A 13534-nucleotide genomic window follows, 5' to 3' on the forward strand; every position below is an offset into this window, starting at 1 on the left:
TTTGTAATGGTGCCAGACACATGAAATTGTGGGAGACAGATGATACCTTGTTTCTGATTAGTGAGCAAATGTTCTAACCACGTGCACCCTGGAAGCTGATCGTCTCATTGTTCATGGGCCCCACCTTTGACCAGAGCAGCGGTATAAAATCACAGAGAATAGGAGCTCTGGGGGTGGTGCTTTTGTTCCTGTTGCTCTGGTTCCTGCTGCTACTCCACTCTTTCTGCCGTGCCACCAGACCCAAGGATTTGGGTAACTATGGACCTCTTTAGACTCTTAGACTTTGGAACTTAGGACATTTTCTGAAAGTAGAACTTAGAATTATTTCTGAGTTTAGGACTTGGAGTGCCTTCTAAGCTTGAGACTTGGAGGTTATTTCTGAGGAGGGGATTTGGAATCCCATCTTCAGAGGTGGCAAATGGAATTATTTCCAGGTTTTCCTTTCACTCTAACTCCTACCACTATTCTTCATATGCCTAGAGGAACTTAGTAATGCTTTATCATAGCTTTTGTATTCAAGTAAGAAGCAGGAGAAGTTAACAGGAGGTTTAACACTTAGTTTAGCTTGTTTTAGTTTAGCTTTGAGCCGCAAGTAGTAAACAGGAGAAAGTTAGAAGGAGGAGTCATAACAATGTTAGAAGCTCAAGCTGTTAACTTATGGGTCAAATTCATAACACCAGCTTTGGCAATTGCAATTCTTTTGATTAATCATATATATTTAATATATTTTTATTTATGTTATCTTTATAAACACTACCAGAATTACCAACAACCTACTCAGTACTTCAGTTCTCATCCATACAATATTTTAGTTAGGACACCATAATAACAGAAAGAGAAGAAAGGAAAAAAGAAAAATAAACTCCAACATCTCCCAACCTCCAATGGCCTGAATATTAGTAATCATCATCATCAAAAGGAGAGAGTATAGTATTGTATAATAATAAAACTTAAGATAATGATTAATCGTCTATTTTTGTTGCCTTCTCTTTCCCTGTAATTATAGAGAAAGTTTCTAACGCTCATATAACCACCATGCCACTTTATTTTGTATTTTTCTGAAATAAAAGCCTTGAATAGATTTCAATCTACGCTTTTGTCTGTAGTGATGTTTGTCCAGTGGGATTAGCTTGGTTGCCCACTGGAGTGCTTCGGACCCATTTGGTGCAGGTTCTGAGGTTAAACGGGACCGAATTTACACCATCATTCCCCACCATTGGCTATGCTGGCTAGGGCTAATGGGAGTTGTAGGCCCAAATATTTGGAGGGCCACAAGTTGCCCACCCCTGCTGTATAGTGTGCTGCAAAGAATTTTGGACGGATCTAGCAAGCTCAGCTTTTGGGCAGCCTTCATCACCAAAAACCAGGCCTAGGAAATTTCACTTAACTGCCCAAAACAAAGGCCAAGGTGGATCAGAGGGAAATGATCTTAAAACATGAGAGCCTCATTCAATATGATGATATAGTTAGCTGGTCTATAATTGAGGTTCTAACCAAACTACTGACTTAACACCAAACTCTGGATTTCCTAGGTATCTGAAAGCTCTGCACTGGACTATAGATTTGAATTCTCAAACATTGACAAACTCCCCACATCTGAATTCAGAGCCCTCTGAAACTGACAGTGTAATCCTAAGTGTGCTTACTCACTAGTTAGTCCCACTGAATTCAGTGAGGCAATTTGGGGGGTTGGTGGGAAGAAGAAGGCTCAACTTGCCTTAAGTTCTCATCCCTGCTGGGATGGAACTTCATACCCCCCCCCCCAGGGGTTCCTAGGCCCCATTATAGTGGCCCTTCCCCACAGTTTGAGGATCCAGGTCTTAGTATATGTAAAATGTTGTCAGTTTTGTGGGAATTCTCCAAGTTCTTTAAATAAAGAGATAAATAGATTTATTCTGAGTTGCCTAAAGTGCTCTGGCTGCCATGGGATTGTTTTGGCCCCTGAAGGTGTTTTTTTTGGTTCACACGTGGAAGGAAGACTGCCCTCACAGTATGAAAAATGCCTCCAAATACTGTGTAAATGTGACCCTGCTGTATGACCTGATATGTTCAGGCCCTTTTTCATGTTTTTTTCTTCACTGTCCCCAGAAACTTCAGCCAACGCATGAGCCCAGCAGCTCCTCATCATCTATTTTGCCTCTCCTCTGCTTGGGTGACTGGAGCTGGTTTAGATCCCATAGTGAAGACTAGATGTAATCGTTCTAGATTTATAGATTTGTTGCTTGAATTCTTCTTAGAATTAATGGAGAACACATGTTCTAGATGTAGTTAGGGCTATAGTTTGAAACCTTCTACAATTTGGGCAAAACAAAAACAATTTAATGTTTATCTCATTTTCCCCCCATGGACCTCAAGGCAGCAGCATACAGTGGGTTCCCAAGTAGGCCCCATCCAGGCACTGACCAAACCTAGAGCTGTTTAACTTCAGCAAGGTTGTCTAATCAGATGCCTTCAGACCATGCTCTGAGGCATAAATTGACTTGCTCCACAGACTTGCATTTGGGGGTTGTCTCTGGAATACAATTCCTCTTTTCCCCCTTCCATTGTGGGCAGCCTTTACCTGGAACTTCTATTTCAGCATGTGTTATAATGGGGCCAAGAGACAGCCATTAGGCTCTTGTCACTGTGGCAGGGACAGTTCATAAGTAATAAGTAACAATCCTTCCTCAAGTTACAATCAAAGCGGGGTGGGGACAAAGCCAGTAAAGAAACGTTATTGACACCATGGCTGTTCTGCCCTTTTTCTTTTTCTTTTTTTTAGCTTTCTCTGCTGCCTTTTTTTCTGAGGTGCACCATATGATAGGAAATATCAAAGAGCCATAATAGATTACATGCTTGTAGCACCATTTCTCTGTTTTCTTCCATTTTTCTCCAGGGAAGTGGCCTGTCCATTTTTCAAAGCTAATTAGCAGGATTCCTTGATATTTTAAAGCACTCTAATGGCTAAACAACAATATCACAGGGTGGTTGAAGACGGCGTCAAGCAAAGGCATGTTGATTCCTCAGCACTCAGCAGCATTTAAATCCACAACTTCCTCAGTCTCTCTTTTCGGCTGGACTCAGAATCTGCCTCTCGATGACATTTCAAGCCAGGGATTCTTTAGATATTATCAATAAAAAAGGGGGAAATAATTCAGTTATGAGAATAGTATTAATATTCTTATTGCCTAGTAATAGGTATTACAAAACACTTGTTCTACTTGTCTGTTTCCACTAGTCACATGGCTCTGTCTTTTAAAACAGTATCTGAAAAAGCTCAAAGCCAAACTACATGTTACATTAATTGCGTAGCATGTAGCTGAGGCTTTTTTTTTTACTCTACTGTAAACCTGTAAGTGGACTTGATTTGAATCTGGACCACCATGCTCTGAGAGGATTAAACCTTCCACCATTTGTTTCTTGAAATCCTCCCACCATGTGTATGTGTGTGTGTGGAGGGGGGGGGGGGAATTGACTAAAGAAAAGTATCATATGGCATCAGTGGAGGCCTTTTTTCTTTTGTTAAACCCCGAACCAGCGGCGGGGGGAAAGGTTTAATCCAGAATGGTGGTCCAAATCGGGGCTGCACGTGCGTACACTAGAGTAGAAAAAAGAGATAGGCCGAGTAGAAAAAAGAGATAGGCCTCAGCTATATGTTACGTGACTAGTATAACATGTAGCTTGGCTCTCAGTTCCATATTAGCCATCAACTAATGCTTATTACTACAGTTGTCTTATTATATTATCCCCCTCTCATTTGAATTTCAGTATTCATCCACACTAGTTAATGAATTAACTGGGTGTCCTTCAGTAACAGATAATGCTAGCAGCAAGGGAATGCAAGGAGCTATCCTGAGCTTTAAGGAAGCAGGAAATTTAGCTTCCTATTGGGGCCCAGTTACCAGTTACAAACCTTGTCATCATTCAAGCCTCCAGAGCAACAACCAGAGGAAGCGCTATTTGATGCTGTTACCTGCTCTGGCGCTTTGCTTTGCCTCATTGCAGGAAAAACAAAGGTCCCACAAAAAGTGAGACAGATCTTTAGCCATTGCTAAGACCTCAGTTACTAGTGATACCAGAAATAGCTCAACAGATCAGAGAGGGAGGATAAGGTGATCAGCAGGATTTGTAGGGGCTATGGCAAAGGTGACCATGTCTTGAAATTGATAGGTTTTCTGTTCCTTTGAGAGGCCTGAACCAGGATAACTTTCCCATACAATTTTTTTGTACTACTGAAACACTGTAATAGGAAAACCTGCTTCTTTGGAAATTCTGCCTGAGAAAATGAAGGGTCAAATGGCGTGTTTTGTTATTCATTTAACGTAGCTGGTTTAAAAAAAAACCCCAGCCACAAGGAGTATGGGAGGGGAGAATCAGACCAATTGTGCCAACATCACCTTCCTTTCCAAGGTAGACAGCAGTTATCTGGTGGGCGATTTTTCTCAGGACCACAGCATAGTGGGAAAGGGGTAACACCCCCCTCCTTACACACTTCAGAGCTTTAAAGTTTTTCCTGTCCCCTCCTGCCTTTCTCCTGTTCCTGTACCTTTTGTTCCCTGCTCTTTCCTCGCACTGATTTTAATGGGATTTGTAGGCAAGGAACCACTCCAATGCCCTCTTCCTCTCGCGTGGCTGCCCAGCAAAACAGCCCTTCACTGCTGCCATCACTGAGGAAAGAGGAAGAGAAGAAAGACATGGGGGGAAGAGGAAGCAGCAAGGGGCAATTTTTGCTGGGCGCTCCTGTGCAAGAGCAATTGAGAAAGGGAGAGGGCATTGGGGATCCATTGCCATTGGCATGCCAAGCATGAGCAGAGGAAGAGAAGAGCTTTCTCCACACAGAGCTTTTATCCTGCGATTGAGATCGCTCCTTCATGGAAGTCTGCGGGCTCTTTACATGACGCCATGATCCTCCAAGGTGTCTCCTGCACTAAACGCCCTTTGTTCCGTTTTTAAATAGACCGCAGATAATGGGCTGTCAAATTACTCTGTTGTGTTCTGCTTGAGTTCCCTCCGTGAAAAGAGGAAAAGCAGCAAGAAAAGGAGCAAGATCAATGAAGGATAATGGAAGACTCAGATATGGGGAGAAGGTGGGGGAAAGGAGAGGTGGGAAAGGAAGCGGGTGAAAAAAGGAGTCGTTGTGATCCTGCATTTAAAACGGAAGCAGAAAGCCCTGTTTTAAATGAAGGATTTTAGGCTGGTGTAGAGATGCCCAAGGAGGCGGAAATAGCTTGAAGCTTGCTGCCCCCCGCACACACACATATCCTTCTCCTCCTCCTCGGTGACTTTTTTTTTTGCAGCTACTTTTGACTGCAAATCATGTTGTAAAAAAAACATAATAGTGGATTAGAAATAAGTTCTGGAATGAAAATATGAAGTTATGAATATCTCCTGAAACAACCACTTACATCATCAAAATCATAGTCCTGCTCAGGAAGGTAAGCCCTGTTTGCTATACCTCCTTCACGGGCATTTCTTTCCTGGTGTCCTTGGTTAGCCATGGTTGTTTTGTTAACCTGTGCAGGGTTTATAGCTTGGACTCTGGGGAAGATTCTCTCATTTGCAACAGAGTTTGTGGAAGAGTTGCTTTCAGAAGGTTTCCCTATGGTTGAATAATAATCATTGGCTAACAAACTCCTTCTTTCAGGAGTAGGCTCCTTTCTTGCTCTATATCAAAAAACAAAAAGGAAAGAGGCATAAACACAGATTAGTTTTTTCCCACTGTCAGAGTATCCCTTTTTATCTTTGTCTAGGTATGCAAACTGGACTTTTCCTGAAATGTGTGAAAGCAATATTAAAATTGCTCACCTCCATCAGTATCTGAAGCAAAACCCAACATTTACAGATATGGGGTTGGATCCAGATTTAAGTACATGTAATTGGGCTAGCAGAAGCAGATTTCTCCATCCCCTCCCCCACAGCAACCCTTTCAGCACTCTGAAAATGCTACACTGAGAGTTGTGGGTGAGTTGTGGTGTGGGGGGGAAGAGATGCCTCTGAAAATCAGGTGGATTCAAACAATGCCTGGTATAGTGCCTTGAATTTAGCCCAGAAACTAACTGGTAACTACTGGGGCTCTTGTAAAACTGATGAAATATGCTCCATGTGGCCATCCCCAATTACAAGTCACGTCACCACATTTTACACCAGCTGCAGCTGTTAGTCTGTCTTTATGGGCAGACCCAAATAAACCACACTGGAGCAGTCAAATCAAGAGCTTACCAGGGTGACTAGGACCTTATTTTGCAGCAAGCAAAACGTATTCCTAGCTACAGCTGTCTTCAAAGATCATGCCTGAATTAGAAAAAAAAATCATGGAGAAGCCATGATTCTTCGAAGATAATGCCTTACTTTAAAAAAAAAAAAAGCTGAAGCAGGGGATAGAAGGGGGTAAAACTTAGTCTCATTTGAAGGGATAGAACAACCCCCTGCTCAATGCAGGAAGCCTGATTCCCAGGCAGTCGCCCATCCAACTACTGATCGGGCCGACATGAAGCTTCGAATCTTCAAAGATGCTAGTAGCCCCCCCTCAAACGTGAGTGCTGGGTGCCACTGCCACTTCCCCTCTTCCACACGCCAGCTGTCAAGGGCTGGCACAGGGAAAAGAGCATTGGCAGACACCCCCCAGCCACTTGCCCTGGCCTTCAGCAGGTGGGGGGGAGAAGAGGATAGGTGCTTCCTTCTTCCCTCCACTCCCACCTTCTACAGCGGTGGCGGCAAGGGACAAGCTGGTCGTTTTCCCCAAGACCAGGAAAACATGGAAAACGACAAGCCTCTCCTGCACCACTGCCACACAGTGGGCATGGAATCAGCAGAAACAGGAAGAGTTTCTGATCCTCCAATGAGAGCCACCGTCTTTAAGAGCAGGAAAACAGCACAGCACTCGAGTGTGAATCAAGCTCACGCATTCACTGCAATGGGGAAAATGGGTGAGTGTGGATAATCATGTTTTAATGCGAGACCGTTTAACTCGACAGGACACCAAATTCGTTGCGATGGCAGGCACAATGTAGATCGGCCCCAAGTCACATCACCCATTTTACACCAGCTGCAGTTTTTAGTCTGTCTTTATGGGCAGACCCAAATAAATCACACTGCAGCAGTCAAATCAAGAGCTTACCAGGGTGACTAGGGGCTGATCTACATTGCGCCCGCCATCGCAAAGAATTCAGTGTCCTGTCAGGTTAAACGCTCTCGCATTAAAACGTGATTACCCACACACACCCATTTTCCCTGTTGCGGTGCTTCATCAAATTTCTAATTCAGGCATGATCTTCGAATTTTCGAATCTTCGAAGATCATGCCTGAATTAGGGGGAAAAAAACATCGTGGAGAAGCCACGATTCTTCGAAGGTAACGCCTTAATTAAAAAAAAAAAATCCACAGCGGGGGATAGGAGGGGGTAAAACTTAGTCTCATTTGAAGGGATAGAACAACCCCCTGCTCAGTGCAGGAAGCCTGATTCCCAGGCAGTCACCCATCCAACTACTGACTGGGGCCGACCCTGCTTAGCTTCTGAGATCAGACAAGCACGCGCACATCCAACCCTTTGCTTATTGCTGAGGAAACACTGGGTGCTGAGGAAGCTATACGATCAGTAGCCGGAAGATGACATGGGGCTTTCGAGAGCTGTGACTGGACAGGAGGGAAATACAAATACCGCCGTATATGGACAGGTAGGGGAAGGGACTACTACCAGATATGGTAGCGAAGGTGGAAAATCAGAGCACAGTAAGGGGAAATACCGGGATATCAGGGAGCACAGAAAGCGGGAGTACGGAAGTGGGAAATTCCGGTTCCAATTCGAGGCGGGTACTGCATAGTGTGAAAGACGGGCGGCGAAACCTCATTGGAAGCGAAAAAACCCGTAGGTGTAAATCGGCACTAGGACCTTATTTTGCAGCAAACAAAAAGTATTCCTGGCTACAGCTGCCTCCAGAAAATACAGGAGTAGGCCCCGATCCAGCAGTATCCTAAGTTGCAAAGCTGCTCCTTTAAAGAGGGTATAACCCCAGGCACCACAGCCATATTCATCTACCTGGCCAACCAACCAACTACTACCAGCATATTTTTCTTTTCTGGACTTGATCAGTTTATTCCCCCTCATCCAGCCCATTTACATGGCCATTCAAGGCAGACACTAGCACCACTGGTGGTAGAAAAGAGTAATAGATGGCACCTCACTCCAAAGTTCTGGCCACCTCTGCAATTGGTTTCAAGTCAAAGTTTAAAAACAACAACACACATATGAGAGACTTGTTACTACAATGTCTGCTATTTGTTTCCACCTCTGGCAATTTAATGAGTAGGAGCACCCCACAGATAGACCAAAGACTAACTTCTTTTGTCTTCCGTACATTATTTTTTACCTTTTAGAAATGTCTGGAGAAGAGCTTGTTCTCATGCAGTGCCGGGGCTTTTATGCTCAGCTCTAGACTTATTCAGGCTTTGGGCACTGAATACATGAAGGGGCTAGCAGGGATGCATGCATTAGCTCGCCCCTAGAAGTGTGTGTTAGCACACATCCCCGGTGGCGACAGGTTTGATAAGAGTGTGAAGGTGTCGGGGGGCATAGATTGCACCCGTGTCATCTAACAGACGGAGCTAGCACACAAGCTTTTGCTTTCCCCTTCACATATTCAGCACCCATGAATAGTGAACACCTAAATAGGGCTTTTGGTAGTTAGCTGTCCAAATTAAACAGGTGTATCAAGTGATAAACTTTGTAATGACGTAGTTTCAAACAAACAACCCAAAGAGTAAAGGTGTGTACCTGAGTGATTTGTGAATGAGCACTCCAATTAAGATCAGAATAACAACCCCACACACAACGCCCAGGGCTACAAGGATTACCACGTAATCTGAGAAGAGATTTTAAATGAAAAGAGCATGTTTCAGTATAAGCATAAAATATTTTATAAGATGAAAAACATTAGGTTCTATCAAAAACATACTGACCTGGCTTTCATGTAATGCTAACCCATAGTTTATTTAAACCATGGTTTGTTGCACTACTCAGGGTTTGTCTAGCAGACGATCAAGGAAAACCATGGTGTGTTTTCTCAGTCCCTGATTGTTTGTTTCCTTCCTTCTTTGCCCACAGCCTCCCTGTATCCCAGCGGCCTTTGCAGTCCTGGCATATAAAGAGACTGGGTTTTTTTCCTGCTCTTGCCCACTGCCTCTGTAGCCTGGCGAAACAACCCATGAACAACCCACTATTCTGGGTTCACACATAATGGCAACCCATGGTTTAAGCAACCCACAATCAACAACCCAACAACCCATGGGTTCTCTTTCTGAGTCGAAGGTAACAACTTGTAGTTAACCCATAGTTCTAGGTTTGCACATAATGACAACCCATGATTCAACAAACCATGGTTAATTAAACCATGGTTTGTCATTACATGTGAACCAGATTACTGTAGTGATTGAATGATTGGAGTTGCTTTGGGACTTGAGAAAAGGAAGTTCTGCATAGGTTCTCATAGACATCTGTTAAGTCACTGGGATCTGACAGTTCCAGGCAAGCAGATTCCAAGAAACCATGAGAAGATGGCAGCAAACTGCCTTTTACATGATCCATTTAATTAATTTGACTCTGAGCCACTGAGACTTAATGCAGGAGTTGATTCATGCACCATGGCATACAGAGTGATACCCCATCATGCTTTCCTGGACTGTCATTGTGAAGAAGGAAAGATGGGGGATACATTCTCCTAATGCTACAACTCTCTGCTATAGTATTTGTGCCTGGACTTGTCTGTGGAGTTTCTCCATGTATCTTTCTCCCCAACCCTCTCTAGATATAGAAGTCTGATGGAAGGGTCAGGGGAAGTGAGAGATCTCCAGGGAGAGGGGGAAAATGAGGGATCTGAAGGGACCAGCTGTGCATTTAATTGAGACAAACTGAGGGGGAGAGGCTGTGCAGCTCAGTGTATTCTTATCATCCTTACGCCTTCCTCATGGGAATCCCTAATTCCCCTCTTCCTTTAGAAAAAGTGAACAGGGGAGAAAAAGAGGAAGGGAAAAACTGTCCAGGAGAGAGGCATGTGAGCAGACTAATAATTCCTTAAAGGTACCTTCATGTATCACAAAAGCTGAAAGGGAATGGCCAAATTTTCAAGTTGAATGTACTGTCCTCAGGGTTATTTGAACATTATTTCAAGGTAATTCCACTGGAAAATCATGTAGGTCCATGTGGAGATAGCACTGAAACACTTGCTCATGGACTGTTTTGCACCTTTTATAGAAATGTGCAGAAAGAGTTCATTACTCCACTAATCGTATCTCTCTCAGGGCACACAGCTGTTTTTTATGTATCCTTCCTCCTTGCAGACTGAATTGGTGACAGCAAAGTCGACAAAGAAATTGGTAACTGCCATTCAAATAAGGTCTACCATGGTGCCCCGACTCCTTTTTTTTTTCCTTCGTTACCAACGTTATTTGTACGGTAGTGCTTTATATTTGATGTATTTTGTGGTTGGAATAAATAATTTTTATAACGTTTAGTCTGACAATTTTATCTGTTCTGTTGTGTTCTGTGTATGATGTATTCATTGCAATGGCTCGTGGCTGATGCAAATGAATATATATAGTAACAATATGTATGGAAGATAAGGGGAACAAAAAAATAAAAACATTATCAGCTGGTGGGCACAATGGCTATGTTTCTCCAAAGAAGGTCTTTGGTCTTCTATGGGGAACACCATTTATCTTTCTCCCCACTTTTTTTTTTTTTTTTTTTTTGACAATGGGAAATGAAGAAAGAGCAATTAAGGAAGAATTTTGAAGCGGGAGAAAAGAACACAGGTGGTCAAATTGTGTTTAAGGAGTCAGTAACAAGTGGGGAGTTGCAGTCTAACACATCTCGAGGACACCAGGTTTGAGAACACTAATTTAAGCAGTGTTGTTCTTTTTAGAAAATTCAGAGAAGCTTAGAAGAGGCTCCCAGTAGTCTCTCCATCTAGTCACTGGTCAGATCCAGACCCACTCAGCCTCAGCAATACTATCGCATTGCCACCATTTTAAATGCCACCTTTTTCATGCCACTGTTCCAAATGCCTCTACAGATGTCAGCCTTCCCCAAGATGTGTTGTACTGCAATGCCCATCATTCCCTGCCAGCATGGAGAGTTTTGATCTGGCAGGAGTGTGGCATGCTAGTGGGCAGAGCTTCTTTGTCTTTCCAGATTCTGGGATTAGCATCTGTCACTGAACCTGCATAGTGTTCAGTGGATGCCAAATTAATACTCTGGGTGCACCCAGTATTGTAGCGCTGTTGAAGCTAAGTGGGTCTGGATCTTATCAGTGACTAGATGGAGAAACTACTAGGAGCTCTCTCTATGCTGCTCTGAGCTTGCTCAAAACATAAGTCTTTGACTGAAAAGACAGTCACACTGACTCAATCTGTCAAATGAGTAAGTAGCAAGCACCACTATAAAGTTCTTCAGGCTCTCTCTCTTTCTCTCTGAAAATTAGATGTTGTGATCAAGACACATTTGAAATGGTGCCGTGAAAAAGGTGGCATTTAAAATGACAGCATCTCCCACTGTAGATCTATAGATGCTCACAAGACTGAATATACTTTTCTCATCCCTCTTCAATTTCCCCCAAGATGGAATGGAGGTGTATATATTTCTGGGAGCCTGTGATCCTAATTCTGTTATTATACACTCTACTCCCCTTGCTTGAAATGGTTTCCCGGCTTTATATACTGTAAAACATCCAAAATTCTTATACATACTCTCTTTACAATCTTCTCCAGAGTAGCCAAAACTACACCTAAAAAACAAACACACAAACAAAGTTAAACAATAGATCAAAATCCCAAAAATACAGAGGTTTCTCCAGATGGTGGGGCTTTATTAACTACCAAGGGAGAAGAGAGCAGTGGGACTGACACAACTTGCCTACCTTCCTGTAGCCTGGGTAAACTTTCTTCCACTTCTTTTGATGCATCACTCTGTCCATCACAGTCTCAACTGGCCACCCCACCAGTGTGTTTCCACACTATTGCCTTCACTTCTTTTCCAACTTTGTTGCGCTGTTTCCCCAAGCACATTTTCTCTCACACGTGTTTCCATGTCCCAAAAGGACCCGGTCTATCATGGTTGTACCCTGGCGGGCTGCGCTGTTTCCAGGGAGCCCTAATTGCATTATTCTCTTGATGGCTGGGTGAAGCCTTTTTGGAGTGGGTTGGGTCTGTTTTCCCACCTCCTCCTGTGTCTGATTCCCCCCTCCCTTGCCCCCTGTGCCCCGCTGAAGTTTCCCGCTCTGGCCAGTCTCCTCCTTGCCTTCCCAGCCCTTTTGTTTTGCTTTAGAGAAGGAGCGAAAAATCAAAGCGCTGTGTCTGGAGCATCCCACACCCTTTAAACCCTTTTCTTGCCCATAAAACAGGTGCTTATGTGTGCATATTTTCATCTCTGCCTGACTGTCCAGGATCATCTCCCCCTTTCCTTCACACAACTTCAGTGTTCCCGCCTCCTCAGCCCTGTGTTTCCAGGACAACAGAAGGAGAAGCTAATGGAGCAGTACGGGATTTTTAAAAAGGCTTTCCCCTTCTTCCCCTGTTGTCCTTTCCCCTGAAAGTCCAGATGCACCTGCATTTCAGGAGCAAGCCTCATTGAGCACAATGGGAGTTACTTCCGAGTAGACACACATATGCTTGTGTGTGGGAAAGAGGGGGGGAGAACACAAAGAGGGAAACTAGCCCCCATTTTAAACCAGAGGACCTCATTCCCCAATTTTAACGCACAGGGTCTCTATTTGGAAGCTGTGAAGGAGTTACGTCCTAAGGCAATAGAAGCCTAGAGATCGAGCTTAATCGCATTTCAAGAACTGAGGGCTTTGATATGGGCTGTGTCAATTGAGGGGCTTCTCTGTAATTTCTGTGGTTGTTGAGAGGGCAAGCCTCATTCAGCACAATGGGAGAAAACAACCCTTGACTGGGGTCATGGGCTGTGTTCTAGTGCTTATTTTCAATGATGTTTTAAAAGTTGGTCCCTTGACATCCTGCTCCAAAACAGCAATTAAACTTCTGGAAAACAGGGAGGGAAAAGGTTGGGTCACTGAGGTCAGAGCGACACACCCACAAAAGCTGGGTTACACGCCCCATGGGTAGGGCTAAGACAGCAAACCCAGTGCGATTGTGGAAACAGGTCAGTAATGGAGCTGCCATAACCGGGAAAAGTTGGACTATAAGCAGTCTCAGAAGTGGTCTACAAAGCCTAATCTTGTCTGATCTTGAAGCTAAGCAGGATCAGCCCTGACTAGTACTTGGATGGGAGACTGCCTGGGAATCAGGCTTCCTGCACTGAGCAGGGGGCTGGACTCGATCTTGTAGGCCCCTTCCAACCCTATGATTCTGTGAAGAAGTGATTTTTCAGCAACAAAATGCGACACTGGGGCTGAATGGCCATGATGTCATGGAACCACAGAAACCCCACGGCGCAGTCAGGTTGGAGTAAATTGCTGGTGAAAACACAGCCCCTGTCTCTCACCTCAAATAATTTCTCCCCTCTCTATAGCGAAGCATCAAAACCCTTAGAGCACAATACACA

At 43.9% G+C, this 13534-nt stretch overlaps 1 protein-coding gene across 2 annotated transcripts in view; it reads right to left on the bottom strand.

The window, feature by feature from the left end:
• Nucleotides 1–550: 550 nt before the first annotated feature.
• Nucleotides 551–13534, bottom strand: part of MUC13 (mucin 13, cell surface associated) — a 37098-nt gene continuing 24114 nt past the window's right edge. For both annotated transcript variants that reach the window (XM_084829603.1, XM_084829608.1), the window contains 4 exons: nucleotides 11719–11756; nucleotides 8750–8837; nucleotides 5385–5643; nucleotides 551–3098 (listed from right to left, as the gene is read on the bottom strand). In XM_084829603.1, coding sequence (XP_084685729.1) covers nucleotides 3060–3098; nucleotides 5385–5643; nucleotides 8750–8837; nucleotides 11719–11756 — 424 coding nt within the window. In that variant the 3' untranslated portion in view covers nucleotides 551–3059. The remainder of the gene's footprint in view (nucleotides 3099–5384; nucleotides 5644–8749; nucleotides 8838–11718; nucleotides 11757–13534) is intronic.

This window comes from Heloderma suspectum, chromosome 1, assembly GCF_057233095.1.
Source record: "Heloderma suspectum isolate Gila_16-S chromosome 1, 16-S_ref, whole genome shotgun sequence".
Taxonomy (NCBI): Eukaryota; Metazoa; Chordata; class Lepidosauria; order Squamata; family Helodermatidae; genus Heloderma; species Heloderma suspectum.